The sequence below is a fragment of the Aphanomyces astaci genome, assembly GCF_000520075.1.
Source record: "Aphanomyces astaci strain APO3 unplaced genomic scaffold supercont1.10, whole genome shotgun sequence".
NCBI lineage: Eukaryota > Oomycota > Saprolegniomycetes > Saprolegniales > Verrucalvaceae > Aphanomyces > Aphanomyces astaci.
The window spans coordinates 490241-513099 of record NW_009798273.1 but is presented as its reverse complement, the minus strand read 5'-3'; the positions used below and the strand labels follow the sequence as shown (position 1 = coordinate 513099).

General features: G+C 53.3%; 3 protein-coding genes across 4 annotated transcripts in view; 1 reads left to right on the top strand and 2 right to left on the bottom strand.

Annotated features, from left to right (window-relative positions):
- Positions 1-137: 137 nt before the first annotated feature.
- Positions 138-17307, top strand: H257_05419 (hypothetical protein; the record flags this gene model as incomplete). Its single annotated transcript, XM_009830293.1, has 8 exons — positions 138-546; positions 609-1841; positions 1899-12123; positions 12299-13749; positions 14098-14422; positions 14737-15138; positions 15608-15883; positions 15971-17307. 8 exons carry the CDS (start codon positions 138-140, stop codon positions 17181-17183), a joined length of 15534 nt encoding a protein of 5177 aa, XP_009828595.1. The 3' UTR covers positions 17184-17307.
- A 1359-nt stretch (positions 17308-18666) lies between these two features.
- H257_05418 (TKL/DRK protein kinase) lies at positions 18667-19906 on the bottom strand. The gene has a single exon (XM_009830292.1). It carries the CDS (start codon positions 19863-19865, stop codon positions 18753-18755), a length of 1113 nt encoding a protein of 370 aa, XP_009828594.1. The 5' UTR covers positions 19866-19906; the 3' UTR covers positions 18667-18752.
- Positions 19907-20459: 553 nt separating this feature from the next.
- The window catches only part of H257_05417, a 7634-nt gene continuing 5234 nt past the window's right edge, over positions 20460-22859 (bottom strand). Inside the window, exons 6-8 of one of the 2 annotated variants that reach the window (XM_009830291.1) lie at positions 21925-22420; positions 21065-21405; positions 20460-21004 (exon numbers count right to left, since the gene is read on the bottom strand). In XM_009830291.1, coding sequence (XP_009828593.1) covers positions 20661-21004; positions 21065-21405; positions 21925-22420 — 1181 coding nt within the window. In that variant the 3' untranslated portion in view covers positions 20460-20660. Of the gene's footprint in view, positions 21406-21924; positions 22421-22859 lie in introns of both variants that reach the window. The other variant, XM_009830290.1, reaches the window with a different exon arrangement.

The window sequence follows — 22859 nt, the reverse complement described above, 5'->3', positions numbered from 1 at the left end:
TGGATAATTCGAGCCAATCCGATATTTCAGATTCAATAACCAATCAAATACGATTAAGTTCTTTTTTATATCCAATGGATGCCCAATATGTTTACACTAAGATCTCCGCAACTCACGAAGCGACACTCCGCGCCGAGATGCCCGCGGCGGCATGGTCGTTCCTACTTTTCATGCTACATTTCGTCACGGGTGACTTGGCTGTACCCCGACCAAACGTCATCAACTCCATCGGAAGCGTCGATGCCCTTCAAAGCATACCCCTGCTAGCCGACATTGTCATCCCAGACGGCAGGGAGCTGTTCATTCCCATTCACATCCCGGCCGTCGCGCTCGCAATCAACGCGAACGGGCCAGCCAAGGTAAACAAAGTGAGCTCTCTGCATGCAAATGGCCTCTTTGGCGTTGGCGAAGTCATCGACATCGACATCCAGTTCACGAGCGCCGTGGACGTCGTGGGAACGCCATCGCTTCGCATGCGCACAGGATGCAACACTCCGTCTTGCCGCATCAAAGAAATCCAATCCATCACGTGCTCCGCCACGAGCGGTACGTACGACAAAACAGCCACAACAACAACATTCTTGGTTCTAAACCACAACACTTTCTAGGCAAGTTTGCTGTGTCGTTCCAAGGCCAAACCGTGTCCAACATTCCATTCAACGCATCGCCCCTCAAACTGACCAATTATCTGCTTCGTCTCACGTCCATCTCGGCCATACAAGTGACCTTTGCCGACGCTGGCACCCAAGCGTGTACGTTCTACGGCACCAAGATCACGATTCAATTCGACCAAGTCAACTTTGTCAGCCCCACCGCCGACGGCAACCTCCCGTCACTCACCACCGACCCCCTCAACCTCCACGGTGACACGATCGCGTTGGCGCACCACACCCGGTCCGTGGTGCTCACTCCCGTTGCCATCGAAGTGCAGAAAGGCGTGGCCCCCACCGACCGCGACGCCGTTTTTGTCGGATTCCGAACCCCTTCGACGCTCATCTTTCGGTACATTGTCGCATACGGCGACCTGTCGCAAGACTTGGACTACACTGCGCCGGACGCGTTGGCGCTCAACACTGGCGGTTCCATCTTCAATGCCGGCACGTTCATTCCAGCGTCGCTCACCCTGCCAGTCCCAGGGCAACTGCCAGCGTGGCCAACAGGGATGGTGTCCAGCCTTGGTGTGAACAACGCCATCGCACTCAACTCCAACATCCCCGTCATCACGTCCGTAGCCACCCCCACGAAGCCAGACGGAATCTATGGCCAAGGGGAACTCATTGAGATCAAGCTCACGTTCTCCCTTCCAGTGACAGTTGTGGGGGCCCCCGTCTTGCTGCTTGCGACGGGGCAAAACGTCGCCAATGCTCCCGTCGTCCGAGTTGAGTCGGGCAATACCGTGCTCGTGGCGCAATACGTTGTCAACGCTGGCGACTTTTCGTTGGACTTGACGTATGTGGATGCGACATCGTTCATTTTAAACGCAGGCGACTCGGTTCTGCGACAGAGTACAACGTCCACCATGCCCGTCAACATGACATTGCCCCCGAATGGTCTACCCGGAAGTCTCTTCAACTTGGCCAACATCGTCATCGACACCACACCGCCGTACATCATGACCGTGTCCAGCGTCCTCCCCGACGGAGTCTACACCACCGGAGACATCCTTGTGTTTTCCATGGTGTTTTCACGGCCTGTTTATGTCACAGGCACACCGCAATTCCAACTCGCTACGGGAAGTATCGACTTGTGTCCGGGCTGGTTTGTTGTACGAGTACCCACGGATGGCAACTCGAATGTATTTCTATTCCCCGAAGCTGTCGACTGGCGGTGGCTCTCCCCTGGTAGCCATCTCGTTCGCTTGACATTACAATTGATGGGGCTTATATTTGTCGTTATAGGCTACTTCGTGGTCATTGCCGGGCGTACGTATACCGTGGCCAGTGTCTCGGGGTATAAAGTTACCATGGTCGAGGCCTATGTAGGGGTTGCTGTGAACCTCGGCACGAACCCAATGTCGCCCCAATTGTCCATCTTCACGCGGGGGTTTCAGTATGCAGTGTACACCAGTGGCAGCACCACGTCCACCCTTCAGTTTTCATACCAAGTGCAGCATGGAGATACGTCGTTGGACCTAGCCGCGGCGTCCGACGTGTTGCTTCCCACATCGACCAGCTCCATCCTCCGCTTATCCACCACGCCCACCACACCCGCCAATCTAGCCATGCCCATCGCGGGCTCGGCAGGCAGTTTGGTTGTCGCGAGTCAGTTGGTGGTCAATACAGACCCCGCCACAGTCCTAAGCATCTCGTCGCCCACTCGAAGCGGCGTGTACGTTGCAGGCAGTATCATCGCCATCGCAGTGCAGTTCACACAACCGGTGGTTGTGGTCGGCCCGAGCGCTCCTGGTCTGCTCACTAACGTGGGCGAGAACCGGTTTGCCATCTACGTGTCTGGATCTGGTACTTCAACGCTGGTGTTTCAGCTCACGGTCGCCCCATCCGACTCGGCGGCGGCGGTGGCGCCCCTCTCCCGCGACGCCATGCGCATGCCGAATGTGTTTACGTCCATTCGCCGCAAGTCCATGAACCCCCTCGACTCGGCTGTGCTGACGCTGCCGCCATCTGCGATGACGTTGGGGGCCACCGTCTTGGTTGTGAATCCGATGGCGGCGGTCGTTTCCCAACTGGTCATGGAGAGCCCCGTATGGCCAATCTCGTCTTTGAAGACTGGGGACGCAGTGATCATCGCCGTGACGTTCACAGAGCCCGTGACAGTGTCGGGGGGAAGTCCCGTTCTCGACCTCACGGTTGGCAAGCCAGCGACGTACGTCTCGGGCTCAACCACGACCAAGTTGTTGTTTCAGTACATTGTTCAGTATGGCGACCAAGTACCCGCGTTCGACGTTGTCTCCCCCGACGCCATTCGTCTCAACGGAGCGGCCATCGTCGCTGTGAACGGTGGGGCTTCGGCGTCTGTCCAGCTATTTTCCCAGCTAGTGTTGCTGATGAGCAACACCCTACCTCCGCCCCAACCCATCCCCGTCGATCCATCGCCATTTCGAGTGACCGCCGTGCAGTCGTGGAGTATCGATGGGACTTACACCGTGGGGGATTCGTTGCTATTGGCCGTGACGTTTTCAGATGCTGTGGTCGCGACTGGCGCGCCACAGCTGGCGCTGCGCACCGGCAACGCCTTGGGGGACCAAGTCGCCGCCTTTCACAGTGCAGACGCCAACGTCGTGTACTTTGTGTATGTCGTTCAAGCGGGAGATGCTACGACGCAGGTCGTGGAGGCGTCGACGTCGGCGTTGCAATGTTCGAACGATGTGGGGCTGAATGCAAACCCCGCAACCGACGACGCTATCGCCGTGTCGATCACTGATTGGTCGAGTCAAGTCGTCGTGTGTTGGAGCGAAGCGGGAAAGGTTCAAGTCCGAGTGTTCAACAACAACCCGAGCATGCCGCTGTGGACGTTGTTATCGGGGGGATTGAATGTGCAAACTGCAGCTAACTGCAAGTGCTCGAGTTCTGGTACCAGCCAACTCGTGTGCTCTTGGGAAGAGCTGGCGGCGGCGGGGGGAGGTGCCACCGTGGTGCATGTGTCTGCGATGACGGGCACTCAAAGCACTCCAGTTTGGACGTTACTTTCTGGCTCGGGACTGAATGTCGACCTCACGAAAAGTGCGTCTCACGTGGCCATTGCTAGTACAAACGTCGGTGTCGTACTCGCATGGCAGGAAGTTGCAGCAAGTAGTAGTAGTACCGTGTTGCAAGTCAAATTCTGGAATGGCAATGTGGGCACGCCGGTGTGGACTGCTGTGGACGTGTCGCCTCTCATGTCCACAACCTCCAACCACCAAGAAGCTCAAATATTTTACTTTAACTCTCGACTGACGCTAGTATGGACCGAAGTCGTGACAGCTACCCGATATAAGGTCCGAGTGGCGGCTTGGGTGACGGGGGCAACTTCATATTGGACGTTGTTGGACGGCAACGGGGCCGGGCTGAATGCAGCGACGCGACTCGCATCCAAGCCAACATGGGCCGTCTGTAGCGCCAAGCTGTACATTGCATGGCAAGACTCGGATACCCTTCGAGTGCAGGTGTACAACAGTGCGGCCAACACATGGGCGTACATTGACGGCGGCGGGGGGCTTCAGACGAGTTCGACGGGGGTCGGCTTTGCTTCCCTTGCGTGCACGTTGAACGGGCTCATGGCAGCTTGGCAGGAAATCGTCGTCAGCAGCGGTGTAACGTTGAACCGAGCAGTGTCGTACACAGCAGCAACCAACAGCTGGAGCAGTCCTACGGGGATTGTGATGGACAACCCGCTGAAGTCGGCCACGAGCACCGGACCAGCCTTAGCCAGGTCGTCCCAATCGATGTATATAGCGTGGACGGAACGCCATGCTGTCAATTTCAAAGCTCAAGTGCACGTCGCTTTGTTTACGCCAGACACAAATTCGTGGTTATCGATGACGTATTCATGCTTGAAGCGTCCTGGAACTGGCTTTGCGGTCCCATATGCGCTCACATTGCCCGGATTGTTTTCACAAGCCAGTTTGGGCGACACCGCCAAGTTGCAGCTAGACACGTCCCCGCCCGTCGTGCTAAGCATCACGCCTCTGTCCCCCCCAGGGCTATATCGAGGTAAAGACTCGGTGCAGTCGATTGCTCTGATAAGTACGGGGGGAAGCAGCAGCAGCGTGGTCACCGGTGGGGGGTTTGCACTGGGGTACAATTCGGTCGTGTCGGCATGTATCGCTTGGAACGCTGCTGCGATGGACGTTCAAAACACTATCAACTCTATGGCGGGGCTTGGATTGGCCGTGTCGGTGACCAAAGATTCAGCGGCCTTTCAGCATGGCGGTGTCCAGTTCAAAGTGACGTTTACGACGCCAGCCAGTGGGGTTCACCCCCTCTCCGTCGAGCCCAACGGATGTCCTGCGCTAATGTGTGCCAATGGTATCGTATGTGGCAAAGTCGTTGTTAATACTGACAAGGCCCTACCGTTGTCGTTGCAGCCGGGGTATGTGGACTTTGAAGTGATGTTTTCCGCACCAGTGCAAGTAACTTCGGGGGGTGTCACGCCTGTGCTAACCTTGTCCAATGGCGTGACAGCTACGTATGCATCAGGGGCGATCGTGCAAGTGATAGATGTGGGCGTGTCATCCCCCAGCATGGTTCTAGCGGGGGGATTTGCCCTTTTGTATGGCGGAGTGCCCACTGCTTGTATCAACGTCGACGCCAAGGCAGACGGTAGCAGCTTTGCGTCGCTACGGTATCGGCTGATGGAACTCCCGACAATCGCGACCATTGGCATTGCCTCCATTCGGTCCCGAGTGTTCCAAAATGGAGTCCGACATGTGATTCACTTTCAGCCTGGAACGCCCCTTCCGTTAACGTATGCACCTGGTATATCCTGTGCTCCACTTGTCGGGGTCATCCAAACCATCGACTTGGTCACTACCGCTGCGGTCACGGGGGGGAGTTTTACAGTGGCGTTAGGGGCGTTAGCCAGTGCCACGTGCCTGCCAGTACTCACCGCGTCGGCGGGCCAGATGCAAGCAGCGCTCAACGCCCTGACCAACAACGAAGTGATGGTCACAGTTGAAAAGCATCCGATTCCAACCGGGGGGTTCCGCTTTGCAGTGACGTTTCCAAACGCACACTCTGCGCAAGCCACGCCGCTGACTGCAACAACAACGGGGTGCACGGCGCTGACATGTCCGGGCGGGGCGTGTTCGCTGGCTGTAAATGCCGACTACACGGTCGAAGTCGCGAGAACTCCGTCGCTGGTCTTTCGCTATGTCGTTCAAGCTGGAGATATCGTGCCGGCGGTGGGGTACGTGAGCTTGACGGGGGACATCGTACAGCGCACCGCTTCGTGGCCTTCTTCTTCTGCGGTCACTCCTGCCATCTTGACGCTTCCCACAACGCTACCTCCCAGTGGCATCCAGATCGATACGCTGTCGACGCCTACAGTTATGTCGGTAACGTCTACCACCCCCAACGGGGTGTACTCGCAAGGCGATCGCATCGACATTGTGCTCACGTTCAGCCAAATCGTCCACGTCACAGGTCGACCCATATCGCTGCAGCTCAACTCGAACGGCGTCGCTGTTTATTCAGCAGGTTCGGGCACCGCCTCTGTCACATTCCAGTACACTGTGGCCGCTGGGGACACTGCCGTAGATCTAGACTGCTTTTCAACGTCGTCGCTGCAGTTCTTAACCCCTGGAGGCGGCATCAACTACCGCGACCCCACCACTCAAGCGTTGACGCCGATTTCAACGAAGCTTCCAATTGGTTCTGCCGCCAACAGTCTCGCCACTTTGTCGTCCATAGTGATCGACGCGGTCGTGCCTTCAATTGTGTCTGTCGTGTCGACGAAACCGAGCGGAACCTACGGCACTGGAGAAGGGATTGACTTTGTGGTAGAGTTCACCCACCCCGTGGTCATAACTGGGACACCGTCGATAGCCCTAAATAGTGGCGGGAGTGCCATGTTTACTTTGGGGGGCACCCGACAACTGCTTGACATTGGCGTCACTTCTGCAGTCACGTCCGGGCAGTTTGCCGTCTGGTATGGAGACGTTCTGACGGAATGCATTAACTTTAACGATGTGGTCATGTTGCGCTCAAAGTTGCTTGATGTGCCAGGCATTGGAGCCATTGGCCTCACTTCGGTGACAACTGCCGCCTTCGGCCGTGGCCAGCGCGTGACGATTGTGTTTACCTCCACGGATGCTCACACTGCGCCCCTCGAGTTGGTACCCGTGGTGCCGCAGCACTGTCTTCCCCTAAGCCCCCCCACTTCGTCCAACTCGCTTCTAGTCGGTCGGGGCTTGGACCAACTAGTCACGTTCCGATACACAGTAGCAGTTTCCGACACCGCGGCGGTATTCGCGGTCACAAGCCCTGCGATTGCCCTCAACGCGGGCACCGTTCGCCGTCGAAGCGACCGACCGTCCATTGACGTCAACTTGGCACTGCCCGCCCTTCCGGCGACTTTGAATGCCATACACATTCAAGGCGGAATTCCGTCGATTGTTCAAGCGGCGATGGTCACGGCGGGGGGGACGTACGGCGTCGGGTACCCCCCAGTGGCTAGCCCTGCTTACGTCAAGCCCGGCCAAATCGTGTTCACGTTGACGTTTTCGATGGAAGTGGTGTTTATTGGAGCGGTGACAATTCAACTGAACACGGGAAAACGCGCCGTTTTGTACGCCCAACTAAGTCCAGTGCAGTTTGCCTTTGTGTACACGATCGAGTTGGGGGATGCCAGTGTGAATTTGGACTTTGCGTCGGTTGATGCCGTCGTCGGGACGATCATGGGGCGATCAACCACCAATAGTCAGCGCGCCAACACGCTCCTCCCGCTCCTCCAACTCTCGGGCGTGAACGTTGTGACTGTTGATCCAAACCTACCCGCGGCCATTCAGTCCGTAACCACGTCTCATCCGGATGGGACGATCGGGTCCGGCGAACGCGTGATTATTCAGTCGACGTTTGGCCGACCAACGACCGTCTTGTCGGGCTTAAACCACAACCCCCTTCAGTCCGCAATGTTTCCGTCTGTGACGGGGATCCAAGGGGACGTGTACATGTCGTGGAGCGAGCAGACGTCGGCCACAACAAGTGTCGTATATGTAGCTCAAGTGGACAACCAAGCTGGGTTTACGGAACTGAGTCCGCCTGGAGCTGGTATGAATCGGCTAGCGGGCAGCAACGCGGTCAAGTCCAGTGTGCTCGTGCAGGACGGATTTCTGTACGCTGCGTGGGACGAAAATGGCATCATCAACGTGGCTCAGTTTAGTGGCAATGTAGTGACTAAAGCATGGACATCTCTTCCGTTTATGGGCACCAACGCCGCGGCGACGAATCCGGTGCTAGCCACGTACATGAACACGTTGTTTGTGGTATGGAAAGAAGGCCAAATCAATTTTCACACGGAGCAATCTGCCAATATCCGCGTGGCGTCGTACGATTCGTCGTTGGCGCCTCCGTGGAGATTCTACGATACAGCGCAAGGCAAAGTCGGCCTCAATCTTGACCGAGCCACGGATCCCCATATCTTGGCCTTTGCTGGTCATTTGTACGTGGCATGGGCCGAGTTTACCGGCGCTTGCTTTGAAATTCAAGTGTACGCCCTCGCCCTGAACACGATGACTTTTGAGAAAATCCCCCAAGTGGGGTACGTTAGCCCCACTTTTGTCACGTCGTTTGGACCGGTTTTGTTTGCCAACACCGCAACCAACCAACTGATGGTGCAGTGGTACACGTACCCGGCCGCCAGCGTCCAGCCGACGATGCACACGGGGGTGGTGACCCCCCAGTACTGGAAGGAAATCGTGGGGGGAGCGCCGATGCCGGGGGCTTCGCCGGATGTAGTCACGTGCAGCGGGCATATGGTTGTGACGTGGACGTTGCAAACCGACCACGCGATGCAAGTGTTTGCAGGTCGACTGGATGCGGCCGGGGGCATCTCGCAGATTCACACGATTAACCACAACATGAACCAAGATGCATCGAGTCCGAAACTCGCTTGTGTATCCAGTGTAGGTGACGTGGCACTGTTGTGGACCGAGTACGATGGGTTTTCGTACAAACTGCGACAGAGTACATTGAGCGGCGGACGGGGGGAGCAGTGGATGCCGCATGTCGCGGGGCTAGCGACGCTAGTGCTGACAAATGGATTGGTGGCAGTCAATACCGACTTAAGCGGCACGTGCGCCCGATCCCTCACGTATGAGCTAGTTGTGCCGCCAAATACTCCTGCGATACAGCACCTGAACGCTGTCTCAGTGTCCGTCAACCGCGCCCGGATCCAAGACTGCACGTCTGCGCAAGTGGCCAACACTGTTCTCTTTCCACTTGCCACAGATATGCGGAGTCTAGCGTATACATCCAATATCGCTGTCGACACTTCGGTGCCATTTGTGTTGGATGTGTCCACCACCGCCGCCTCCAATACCTACGGCGCCGGCGAGATCATTCCTGTTGTGGTGACGTTTTCCGCTGCTGTGACCGTCTCCCCGTCAGGACTGCATGGCGAGTCGCCAGCTTGGATGGTATTTCAAAGCCGAACCGCGTCTATCGACGGGTTACACGAACACAAGGCACTGTATAGCGCTGGCAACAACACAAATACGCTTACGTTCCTGTACACAACCCTACCTACCGACACATTTGCCCTGTTTGACTACATGTTGCCCACGTCTTTGCAAGTGGACGCAGTGGCTGGCGCGTGGATTCGAAGACAAGCGACGTACCCCACGACGGACGCCGTCTTGACCTTGCCCATACCCGGCCACGGCCACTCACTCAGTCGATGGTTTATCGCTGTAGATACAACTCCCCCCAACGTTCTCGATGTCACGGCTACAAACGCCGACGGAACGTACTTCCCCGGCGACGTGATTCACATCGTCGTAACATTTTCCCTTCCTGTGATCGTGACCCTGTTGGAGGAGGCCCCCCCCGTCATCACGTTGGCCTTATCCACTCAACCCATAGCCAACCCGTCGTTGCAAAGCACTGCCACGTATGTGAGCGGCAGTGGCACCACGCACTTGACGTTCGAGTACGTCGTGCAGCCTCTCGATGAAACACCCTTGTTGAGTCTGTTTGACGATCGCCCAACGGGCGTGGGTTCATTTGTAAAGGCACTCGACGCCCCCGTGAACTCAATCTATCGACTAGCGTCCATCCCATCTACTTTAGCCACATTAGAATGTCCTGCCCCAGGAACGTTGCACTCGATGCACCAGAATATTGGGTTGGATTCTACCGTGCCCACCATCGTTGGCATGTCCACCACGATACCCGATGGGACATACGATATTGACGCGATCGTGCCAATCCAAATCTCGTTTTCAGCTCCTGTGGTCGTCACCGGAGTCCCCTTGCTACTGCTCAACGTACACAGCGACGCCACACGAGGCGCCACATACCAATCCGGTTCTGGCACGACCAGCTTGGTCTTTCTCTACCGCGTCCAACTGGGGGACGAGGCGTGGCCCCTGGACCACTTGAACACGAACGCGATGCAGCTCAAGATGCCATTGCGGGTCAATCCACTGCAGGACCCGCCGTTTGCAACCGTGAATCGGCTGTCAAGTCACCCGATCTTGCCGGCGGACCTGACGCTGCCCCCCCTGGGTCCCCCGCCCCAGATCAACACCCCCCGCAACTTGATTCGAGCCGGACATATCATCAACATCCGGACGGACGGCGTTCGCGTGAGTCAAGTGGAGGCGGCTGCAAACAACGTCGTGAGAGGGGGTACCGTTGCTGCCGGCCACGTGTTGGAGCTGTTTGTGCACTTTACCCAACATGTATTTGTGACGGGAACGCCCCAATTGAGTCTAAATGTCCCCTCTCGAGCCACGTATGTATCTGGGTCGGGTACGGAAATTCTCAAGTTTGTCTATGTCGTGGCGCCGGGGGACGTCGCTGCAGCGCTCGAACTGACCAGCGTACTGCTGGGATCGAGTGACGCTGTCAACGATGTGGAGGAGGTGCCGGTGCCCCTCCAACTCCCCGCCATAGGAACGCCATATAGCCTCGGAATTCGCTACACGATCCACATCTCCGCCATCCCCCCCGTGGTGCAGATAGTCGAGGCCATTGGTGTGTTGCCCCATACTGTGCTTGCAGCAGGGGATGTCGTACAGTTGGTCGTGTTGTTTTCAGTGCCCGTGGTCGTCAGTGGCATCCCTCAATTGGCTTTGAATACAGGCCAACCCGCCGTGTATGTTGCTGGTTCTGGCACAAACTCGCTCGTGTTTTCTTATGTTGTTCAAGCGGGAAATGCGGGCGTGCTGGACTATGCCAGTGCGACGGCTTTGACGGGAAACATTCGAGCACAGTCGACTACCCCCACAACCCCCGCGATACTGACACTTGCCGTTCCGGGCACTCTAACCAGTTTGAGTGCGACTTGGAGTTTGACGCTCAATACAACCCCCCCCACTGTTGTGGACGTATCGTTTGCAGGACTGCCAGATCAAGTGTGCACTGTGGGGATGGACATCCCCATACAAATCAAGTTTTCGTACCCCGTGGTTGTAGCCGGGACCCTCCCGACGTTGGCACTGGCGACTAAGGGCAATGTGAATCAAAACGCCAGGTACGTCGGGGGCTCTGGCACGTCCCTGCTCCATTTTGTCTACACAGTGCAACCTGGCGACGCCTCCACCGCCCTCGAGTACACCCACGCTAACGCCCTTCAAGCGTCGATGATCTTGCAGTTCAGCTCCTCGCCCACCGTCCACGCGAGGCTGACGCTGCCAGTGCCAGGGTCCGTTGGCAGTTTAAGTGGCAAGTCGAGGTTGACTGTATGCATGACATGTCCGCGAGTAGTTTCCGTCACTGGGTCCCCCACGGGCGTGTACACTGCTGGGCACACCCTGTCGATCATGGTCACGTTTTCTGAAGCGGTGCAGTTTGCCCCTTCCCCCGTCCCAACAACATCCACAACCGCTCCTGTACCGATTCCAACGTTAAACATTCGGCTAGCTATGGCCTTTGAACGTGTGGCGACGTACACGTCCGGGTCGGGCACGGCCACTTGGACGTTTGTGTACCCCATTCAAATAAGCGATGACGTGTATCCGGTGGAAGTGGCCAACATGTATGCATTGTACGGAGCCCAAGTCGTGTCTGTGGCCCGTCCAACGTACGTCGCGTCGCTCCGGTTACCAAGTGTCGGTCAACTGAACAGTCTGAGCGCCACGTCATCGATTCGCATCGACACGAGTCCGCCCACGGTCGTTCAAGTGACCACACCCGTGCCCGACGGCGAGTACGGCCCCGGCCATGTGATAGCCATCGATGTGGCGTTTTCCGTGCCAGTTGTGGTCACTGGAACGCCTGTGCTGCACCTCGCGGTGTTGCCGACCCCTCAGGCTGCCACGTACGAGGCTACAGCAGGCGCCACGTCATCCGTGGTACGGTTCACATATGTCGTCCAGCCAGGGGACTCTGTCTTCCGATTGGATTACATGCGCGTGTGCTCTGATCGAGGCTTTTTCGACGACGTCGAGGGGTACGACCCCACGGAATCGTCCCTTCCGTGCTTACCCCTTGGCACCATCTCAGCCTTGGACCTTAATGGCGGGTACACACAAGTCAATCTATATATACATATATGTCCTACAGATTATGGGGAAAATATCATCATGGGATTGATGCACGGTTAATACTAGTATACGACAACCTCGTGTACATAGTATTTGAAATCGAATGTACTACACAGGAAGGGAAATGTGTGACGACGTCCTGTGACATGTTAGGTCGATCAAAGCCGCCGCGACTATTCCCATGGTGGACGCAAACGTAGCACTGCCGGCGGTGAGCCCGTGGCCTGCGATGCGGTATCTTCGAAGCGACTACTCGGTCGCGTACAACAAGACCGTATCGCAGACGATTCCGCAACAACCGAGTGAACGGAGTGTGTGTGCGTTTGATCAAGAAGACCGCCAGTTTCACATCTTGTCGAACGGAGTGCCCAATCATGTGGCCCCAATGGGATTCGTTCCTGCCGCGTACATGTTTGAGCTGCCGCGGTTCCCCACCATGACGTGGACGCGGGACCGCCCCGTTGGCCTTGTGGGGGTCATGCTGAATGGCATCCCATTCAACAACTCGATCGAGTCGGTTTCTACCGGCGGCGATTTGTGCGGTGGCGCGCTCGATGCCTCTACGAATCGATACACTTATGTGGCCATGCCCACGTGTTTTCTGGAGACAGTCAGGCCTCCATCATCCAGTATGGTCGGGTACGTTTTAGACGGGTACCCCCTGTACAAGCAGTCGGCGACTTCTCCTATCGTTCTGGACGAATGTAACGGCGTATACGGCCCAGATGGCGTCTACCGGTACTACTTGAACCCAGCGTCTATTGAATCCACGGGTACGTTTATTCCGTGCTTCAAGGGGTACGTGCCAATGCATCTTGGGCGAGCCGTCGCAGTGGACTATACATTTGTGGGCGGCATCGAAGGGTTCACGCCAATCAACTTGCAGGACCTGGTCGTGTTTCCCCAAAATAGAGAAAACTCCATTTGGCTCAACGCAGCCAGTGTATCGGTCACCACAACCGCCACAACTGTGATTGTATCCAGCACCGGCCTCCCCGACGGCCCCCTTGGTCTCTTTCCCAACGCTCTCAACTCCAACTCGGTCCTCCCTCAAAACTACCAGTTCCGCATCCCCCGATCTCCCGTGAAAGCAGGTACCCGGACCCCCCTGCCCAGCGGGGCCGCCATCGGCGTCTTATTGAACGGCATCCCACTGTATAATACCATCGACACGGACGGCAACTCGCTGCTCGACCCCCGGATTGTGCGGCACTTGGTGCTGGACAAGTGCAACGGGTACGTTGATGCCACAGGGGCATATCGATACTACGCCCCCCCGGACTGCCTCTTGGACGCCCTCAACGAACGACCGGGGGACCCTTCCCCCCTCATCGGGTTTGCTTTCGACGGGTTCCCAATCTACGGCCGCTTTGACGAGTCCGGAAATGTGCCGACAGATTTGGATCGTTGCAACGGCCGAACCAACCAAGCAGGCATGTACCAGTACCACGTCACAGACTCTCCTCCGTATACACTTGGGTGCTTTACGGGCGTGGTGCCGCCGTCAACGCTGCCGTTTTATCGGAGTTTGGCCACGTCCAGCGCCATCTCGATCAAGTCGTCGCCGCCGTATATTGTCGACATTACCACGTTGAAAGCTCCAGGTAAGACACACCACCACAACAAACAACCCAAACGAGCGAAAAATATGTAGAGACAATATCTATGGTCCAACGTTACCAAAGTTATACTATTTTCCTTCTTATATTATTATTGGTCTATTATTTACACGTGCTACGGGAAAATCCGATATACTATTTTCCTTCTTATATTATTATTGGTCTATTATTTACACGTGCTACGGGAAAATCCGCTGTTCTTTTTATCTAGCGATGATGCCACTCTCTGTCTTAAGTATAAAGTGCCCTTGTGTTGTCCACAATCAGAGAGTATCAAATAGACATATATATTTGTGGGAAGGATATCTACCATCGATCGCTTTTACCTAATAGGGAGCTACGTGGCGGGGGAAACCATCGACTTTCGAGTGTTGTGGTCGGATCCAGTAGCTGTGACAGGGGCACCAACTCTGTCACTGGCCGTCGTCCACAACACGACGCAGGTCGCAGCCATCGCGACGTACGATAGCACGACCAGCACCCCCACCACAACAGTGTTCTTGTATGTCGTGGGGCCCCAAGAGTTCATTGCTGACTTGAGCGTGCAGTCCCCCACGGCTCTGCAACTGCCGACCGCCGCGACGTCCATCAAGCGCGCCGCCACTGTCCCCACCCTCGACGCAATCCTCACGTGTCCGATGGCCACGCTTGGCTCGCGGTACGTCGGAGGATTGCTTGTACATAGACGTAGTTATAGGGTTTTCAACTCTATCATGTTGTTATATATATATATATATATATATATATATATGTGGAGTAGTTCTAAAGGATGGTTGGGTGGGTTGGGGGTAGATTTATAGGTTGGATCTGTTTCATGTGAACTAGTACTACTACTACGTACTAGTATATGTCGTGTAATAGGAATAACGTCACGTTTGTGTGTGGCATGTATATAATTAGTTACCTTCTATCCTTGTTTCACTCGATTGTATGGATGGAATCATCGGATCCTAATCTGTATATAACAAATAGCATTCAATCGGTCGCCAATGTCCAAGTGAACCTACGGGGTCTGTACCATCCGGATGCGCAGGACTTGGCCGTTTCTTTGATGCACAACGACATTCGCGCGAGGCTATTTGATCCGATCCCCATGTCGGGCTACCACTTTGGCCGTCCGCGGGATGCCACCGCCTGGCGGATGGACGTGGAGGACGATGCGAGTAGCATCGGCGCCGACTACTCGTTCGTTGCGACCAATTTGGGGGTAAATCTGGCCCTGAGCGGTATCGCCACCCAAAGCTCAACGTTTGGGCCGACGTCGTCCGCCAACAAAGCGATCGATGGCATCCGGTCGGCGTACTTTTCGAGTGAGTCGATTGCCAGGACATCGGGGGTTGTGCAGCGCGATCCGGCGCCGTGGTGGCAACTCCGGTAAGGCACAAATGTTTGCATATATAATATATATATAAGGAATGGCCAACTATTCTACATGTCAAAACAATACTACTGGGAGATTTGGGCAACAGTGGATAATAGTGTATATTGTACGATAATTGAAAGGGGAAAAAAGGGGGGATAATGATCGATGGCCTCATGTATATATTATGTATATATATATATATATTTCGTGTCCTTTTACCAACATTTGGACTTTTGTTCTGATACGCCAAATCTATCCATCGATTCGTGGTACTTCTTTTTGTATTTAATATCGTTCAGTTTCACACTAATTTAAGTCATACACTAATGTCATGTTGAATTGGTCGAAGAGTGGATTTGATTGGCTACTTGAAAAATAATGATTGGTCCATCGATTTGGTTATTTTAGCTCATTCGATTGAGCATCCCATTTCTCCAATTTCGAATCGACTCGACAATATATATATATGTATATATATAGGCTGGACGCCCCGACGGCGATCGGGACGATTAAGCTCTTCAACGTTGCTCAGCAACGCAGCCAATTCGAAGTGCAAGTGGTATCGGTAACCGGACCAGTTGCCGTAGACGGCACGTTCCAGCTCCGCGTGGGCACATGCACGACCCCCCCCGTGTCCGTCGGCGCCGTCGCCATGCGGCAAGACGAGCGTTTGTTTGGCGAGTCATTTCAAGCTAAACTGGAGGCATGCACCGGCCAAGTAACCGTGCTCCGCAGCGCCGCCGACCGTATGGGCGGGTACGTTTACACTTGAAATCCCGTAGCTTGGGGGGGATAGATTGATTCATTCACAAGAGCGATAATGGCAAATGAAATTCGGGATAGGTACGCGTGGACTGTGACGTTTGTGGAGGACGTGGGGTCGATCGCGTTGATGGATGTGGTGCATGCGACACAGGCGACGTTGGAGACGTCTGTGACAACGTTATGGGACAGCACCGCGAACGTTTGGTATTCGTTTCAGACGGCGGTGCCTGGCGAGTTGTATGGCGACACGTTGTATCCGTGCTATGTGATGGTGTTTGATACACTGTCCGCATTGACGTTTGAGACAGTGCAAGATGCGCTCGCGGCAGCCGTGTGGAGTCGGTGGGTAGAAACAGCACAGGTCGAAGCGACGATTGTGTTGCCTCCGCATACAATTGGCCAGTACATCCGCATTCAGCACAACTCGCCGCAGTACTTGAGTGTGGCTGAAGTCGAAGTGTATGCAGAACGATACCACTCGCTGGCCGAGTACTTTGAAGGGAGTCCCGTGGCGAGCCAAGCGTACGATTCTAACGTCGTGTGGGCCCCCGAGGTTTCCCTCCAGCTCGCGTTTGGGGGGCAGTCTGCTCGGGGGGACTGGAGCCTCGTGCTTCAAGACCGACGGGCATCTGTCGCCGTCGGTACCGTCAAGGATGCGTACCCGCTACAAGGACAGGGGGGGCTATCCGAGTGGCAGCTCGTGGTGACTAACACGGCGGGTACCACCACCACCCACTACCTCCCCATGGTAGCTACCATCTCGACCATCCCAAAGTACGGCGACCTCCTTGTCGATGCTCGTGAGTCTGAGACAGATCATCTCGACTCGGAAGGCAATGCGTACTTGGACCCGTCCGAAGCGCGCCAGTACCTGTCGACGTACTGGCCTGGGTACTTGTTTCTGGACGCGTTTGTGCAGTATCGCATATTGCAAGACATGGTCGATACGTATGCATTGTATGGACGCCTCAAAGTGTATGGCCAGCAAGGCCAGCGCCGGTGGATTGCCGAGACATGCGAGGGGGCTGTGTGTGTGATGCCCCCCACGCACTACGAACTGTACACGTCCATGTCGGTGGCAGCACCCCAGCACCTCCTTGACAAGACGCGGACGGTCGCGTACGTTCCGTCGCCTGGCTTTGTCGGCATGGATACGTTTACGTTTTCGACGCAGCTTAATAACCATGACGCACCTGGCCTTGTTCGGATTCAAGTTCTCCACTGCCGAGACCCGACCTGTGTGAACGATCTTTACCTGGCTCAAAGCAGCATGCAACCTGCGGGGTCGTAACTAGGACATCCTACTACTACTACCTACTTACTGTTGTTAACGTGGGAGATCAACGCTACTTGCAGATTTCACAACCTTGTAACTGGTTCAGTTAGATACTAACGTTAGTATAGCTTTTGACGCAGACTCGATAAATGTACTTGTGCAGCCTCAGCCCCCAACAAAGACTTTCCACCAGCTTGTAGGGTCATGGCTGGCGTCGCACATCCTTCCGATTGGTGCTCATGCGGTCGAATATTATGAATTTGAAACCACCGATTCAGATACACTTTCGTCAAATTATTTAGACTGACCTAGCCAATCAAAACGGCAGTGCTTATATATTTCAGCCAATCGTCAATCGGTATAGTTTGACCCAATCAATCAAAATACCCCTGTCGAAATGAGTACTACCGTACACCCAATGGATCTGTACCCCCGAAAATGTCAGTAAAATCTGATCGAAATGGATACAACTCAATAAGGTGGTCTGATTTCTTTCCAATGCGTTAGGATTGGTTACTTCTACTACTTCGACTTGTTTAATTGGCTAGAACGAGATAATTGGACAGTTTTGACCAATATAAAGCGACTTGGGTACAGCCTTCCACGGTACCATACAGCAATTTGGGTACAACTCGATAAGGCAAAATCATGGGTACTGATCCATAAGGTATACGGTAGTATCATTATAGTACTAAAAAAAATTACGTAGTAGACACTCGAACGCCCAAAATCCACCGAAAAGGGCAATATGTGCAAAACATTTAATGCAAAAGTCCAATTTACTGTTACTGTAAGAACACTTTTTCCAAGATGCTACCGTGGAAGGCATGTAACTCGACTCATTGGAATCAGATTCTAATTCTACAATATATTACATCAAGCCAAAATCCAGGCCTATTCGGGAGTTATGAATGAGATATGTTCTCTGTTATAATTCATTATCATTCACACCACTTTGTCCACAAATAGCTTAAAACAAGCGATCCAGTTTTCAGAAATAGCATGAGCCAATCAAAATCGACTTACCTCCTTTTTTTTCACGATTTAGTAAAAAGACGTCAAGGACCTCTTTTTCTTCTGTGTTGCGTAAAAATCACACAAAAAGAGGAAAAAAAGTAGAAAACTGTATTGTGCTTTCGAGTGAAATTTCATGTTGTGGCATGGTTTCTCGTTGGAATTTAAATCGATTTGATTGGCTACCTCCGATGAGCTCAAAATGAATAGCCAATCAAAAACTTCTTAATGAAATCCAACCAATCAGATCGATTGTGGATCGGTTTGGTCGGCGCGATTCGATTGCACCCCCCCCTCCCCAAATTTGTATTTACTGTAAATGGACAATACTTGGAACCCATTTTTCATTTTGCTAAAAATATCTACTTGGAACAGGCCCTTACAGTTAAGGTTTACCATTTTCAGCTGTTAGTCGTTGTATTTCCATATGCTTTAGGGCGGTTAGGTTAAAATCAAACTGCCTTTCTAGAAATTGATTGGCTACTTTGGGTTTACAGTTGTAAATTGGACTTTTAGGTTACAAAAAATATACTATTATAGTGCATCGACATAAGGCAGTCAGTCAATTATTTACTGGCCATTTAAGGTAAACTCGAGCTTGGCTTGTTGCAGCATTTCCACGACGCGGGCACTGGATGGACGAAGCGCCGGGTCGAACTGCAGACATGCTTTAGCGATCTGCAGGATGGACGCGGGGCAGTCGGGCGAGAACGTCGGGCGCAGTTCCCCGCGCGCGACCTTGACGACGATGGACATGTCTGGCGCGCCGCCGGCTTTGCTGCTCTTCTGGTCGTCAAATGGAATCTCGCGGGTGTCGAGTTCAGACAGCACGACACCGAATGAGTACACGTCCGAGATCTCCGAGTAGATGTCGCCGAGCATGACTTCGGGCGCGGTCCAGCGCACCGTGCCGACGCCGGCCGTGAGGGTTTCTTCGTAGCTGCGGTTGCGGCTGAGCCCAAAGTCCGACAGCTTAGCGACCATATTGGACGTGAGCAGAACGTTCTTGGACTTCAAGTCGCGATGGATGAGCTTCGGAGTGAGCCCGTGGAGGTACGCGAGCGCGAGCGCGACGTCGATGGCGATGTTCACCTTTTGCGCAGGCCACGAGAGCTGGATCTTGGGGTTCTCGAGCAACGTGCGGACGTCGCCGCCGTCCATAAACTCGGTCACGGCACTCAAGTCCATGCCAGAAGTCCACGTGGACCCGATGAATTCGACAATGTTGGGCGCTTTCAACCGACCCATGATCTGGATTTCCTTGGAGAAGAGCACGGCTTGGTCGTCGCCCTCGATCATGCGCTTAATCGCGACGGGTTGGCCATGGTAGTGGCCCAACCACACGACACCGAACGCGCCGCGGGAAATCGCGCGGGTGAGCAGCACTTCGTTGTGGTCGATACGGAACGGCATGAGTTCGGGGAAATAGTTCTCCGTGGGGTCTGCGGGAGCTTGGATAGGACGGAACGTGTCCACGCCACTGGTGTTTGTGCGGGTGCCAGTATTGTTTGACTTGGATCGGTCGTTGGACAGGTTGCGTGTGGAGTGGTTGAACGTGGACTGGTTCACATACCCGTCGTTGGTCGACTTGCTGCTTCTGCATGACCGCCAGATGAAGAAGCCCGCAAGGATCGCGACGACGACGCCGCCAGCGATTGCAACGATCAACACGGTATCGCTCATGGTGCAGCGAACCCAAAGCGCAAATGACTGGAAAGACGGAGCACGCAACTCTCTTCCAATATTCGTAATGGATAAATAAGCCAATCATATGACGTGAATTGAAAAAGCAGCCAATCAAATTCGATCAATGGTTAAACAATGGTGCAATATTGTACAGTGAGTCACCTTTGTGAAAAATTCAAACCACAATAACCTTTTTTCCATAGTATTGTACAGTTTATACGTGAAAATAAGTTCTAAAATAAACGCATTTTCGTCTATCGCCAGCACGCAGCCGGAGGGTTGACATGTTTTTGCGGTGGTTAGGAATTCAGACCTGATTGAACAGCACAATATACGCAGAGTCTTCAAGTCGACTCGCAGAACGTGGTAGTATAACAAGATCTATACGATCGTCGATTGACTTGTTTGCGGGAGGTGATGTCTATGCTTCGTTATGACGGCTCCAATCGACCAGACGTACCACCAATAAACAACCAAATGTCGCCCCTCCGAATGATTACCACTGTATTTTAACCAATCAAACGCATGAATCTATTCCAGTTTTAATTCTGATGCGACGAGTCGATACTTTATTCAAGTCAAAACTCACCACCCCCTTTTATATTTTTCATTTGCCCGACCATTTGTATCTTTGGCGACCGGCGGTTAATGCTTCTGACTCGATCTCATGCGATCCTCAAGGGAGCGGGAGGCTGAAGGGACAAACGACAAACCACGAGGCCCAAGCCATGAAGAGACAAAGCAACAACAACATGGACGTGGTTCTCTTCTCGCTGTACATATACACGATCTTTACGAGTCTATCGAGCCCATGTACCGAAGGGTGCCGTGACTGATCTGCACGAGACTCTCTTCCTCCAAGAGTCGAATGGCCGATTGGAAGTCGGTGGGCTTCGTTTCGGCGTTGCGTGCCTCGTCCAACTTGCGCTTGGCCTCCCCCAAACTCATCGCCCCTTCGGCGGCCTCGAGGATCAACTTGAGATCTGCCACCATCACACTGAGCGTCTGTCGATCCAGCGTCGCCAACCCCGTCGTGATCATGTCCATGTCGATGGTGCCGGTGCGCGGGTCCATCGCGGCCTTTTGCGTCGCCACGTGCATGAGACGCAACGCTTCCGCCACTTCGCTCGACGTCACTAGACAAGCAAACACACACGTGAGTCTTGAACGCACTTTCTCGCGCTCGTTGAACCCACCAGCGTCGCTCAACTTCATCTTGGCCAGGGCTTCGGAGATGCGAATGAGCGATTCCAACTGTCGAGGGGTTGCCGTGATGTTCTTCCGACTGTTGCCCATGCGCCGGAGGTCCAAGTACCCGGCAATGAGGTCCGCCGCCGCCGCTTCCGTGAGCTTGGGATGCACGTGCTTCTTTGCATACGCAATGTACTCGGACAAGACGGACATGGAGATCACTTCCGACGTCCGCGTCGTGGCCGACACCGTGTACCCGTCGTAGTACATGCTCACAATGTGCCGCGCGAGTTGGCGGTCGGCGTCGGCATTTGGTCGATCCAGGATCAAGTAGATCAAGTCAAATCTATCGATAACACACATTCAAATGAAAGTATTTATCCAAATATTGTTCATTTTTCGCATATATTCACTTTAAATTGTTGTTTTTTCGAAAATACTACGGTATACAGTATCCAAAATAGCATCAAATCAATCCAGTATAGTACAAGGATCAAATAGCATAACCATAGTATATAACATGACATTCTACCCTATAATATATATAAAACATAACAATTCTACCATATATACTCACTATATATGCAATCACCCCATATATTATATATATTACAGGACAATTCTAACATGTACAGTATATGCACGATATGCAATCACGCCATATAATATATCTTTTTACATGACGACAATTCTACCTTGGATATGTACTATACGCAATCACCCCATAACATCATATATATATATATATATCATCCCACATAATGTATACATATATAATATATAACAGGATCATTCTCCTCCCATTGTGGGTATTTTATTACATTAAATACAAATCAACATCCTCTGGGACCAATATCGTACATACCGACTGAGTAGCGTGGGGAGGATATTAATATTTTCAATCACACTTTTCGCGGGGTTGTATCTCGATTCAATCGGATTCGCCGACGCCAAGATGGAAGCGCGAGCGTTGAGTGAGCAGATGATGCCGGCCTTGGCAATGGACACGGTCTGCTGCTCCATCACTTCATGGAGAACGCTCCGGGCCGAGTCAGACATTTTGTCGAACTCGTCGATGCAGCAGATGCCCTCGTCAGACAGCACCAGCGCCCCGCTCTCGAGCACGAGGTCGCCCGTCTCCATGTCTCTTACTACGGACGCCGTGAGCCCGACCGCGGAGCTGCCCTTGCCGCTCGTGTAGATGCCTCGGGGCGCCAGCTTGTGCACGTACGAGAGCAGCTGTGATTTGGATGTCCCCGGGTCGCCACACAAGAGCACGTTCAAGTCAGACCGCGTGTGCTTCTTCTCGGGACCGCCGGAGCCCCCCTTTCGCGCCCCGCCAAATAGTTGGCACAGCACGCCTAAAATTGGACAAGGGGGGGTAAATATGTTGGAATACATATATATTTGTATAGTGAAAGTTGCAAGAGACTTGGGATTCAAAGGTTTCAACACGAAAAACCAAAACATCCCATGGGAAAGAAACGTGTTCCAATAATAAAAATAGAAACGTCTTTAAAACCAAGGATTCAATTGATGGGTTCAACATTAAAATATATATAAATATTTCATCTCATTTAAATAGAAAACATGTATATTACCAAAACTGACACGACCAGAATCCTGTACCCTTACAGTTCGTAATTTATACTTGAAGTATAAAGTTTACGATATGACTGTATATACATATATATACAGAATAGAGTGGCATAACTGTAAACATGCATGCAACTTTAATGGGGAATAGATATACATAGAAATACAGACAGGACATATATATATATATATATATATAATATA

Coding starts and splice junctions, on each gene's coding strand:
- H257_05418 (XM_009830292.1), bottom strand. CDS start 19,865: ATGAGCGATACCGTGTTGATCGTTGCAATCGCTGGCGGCGTCGTCGTC.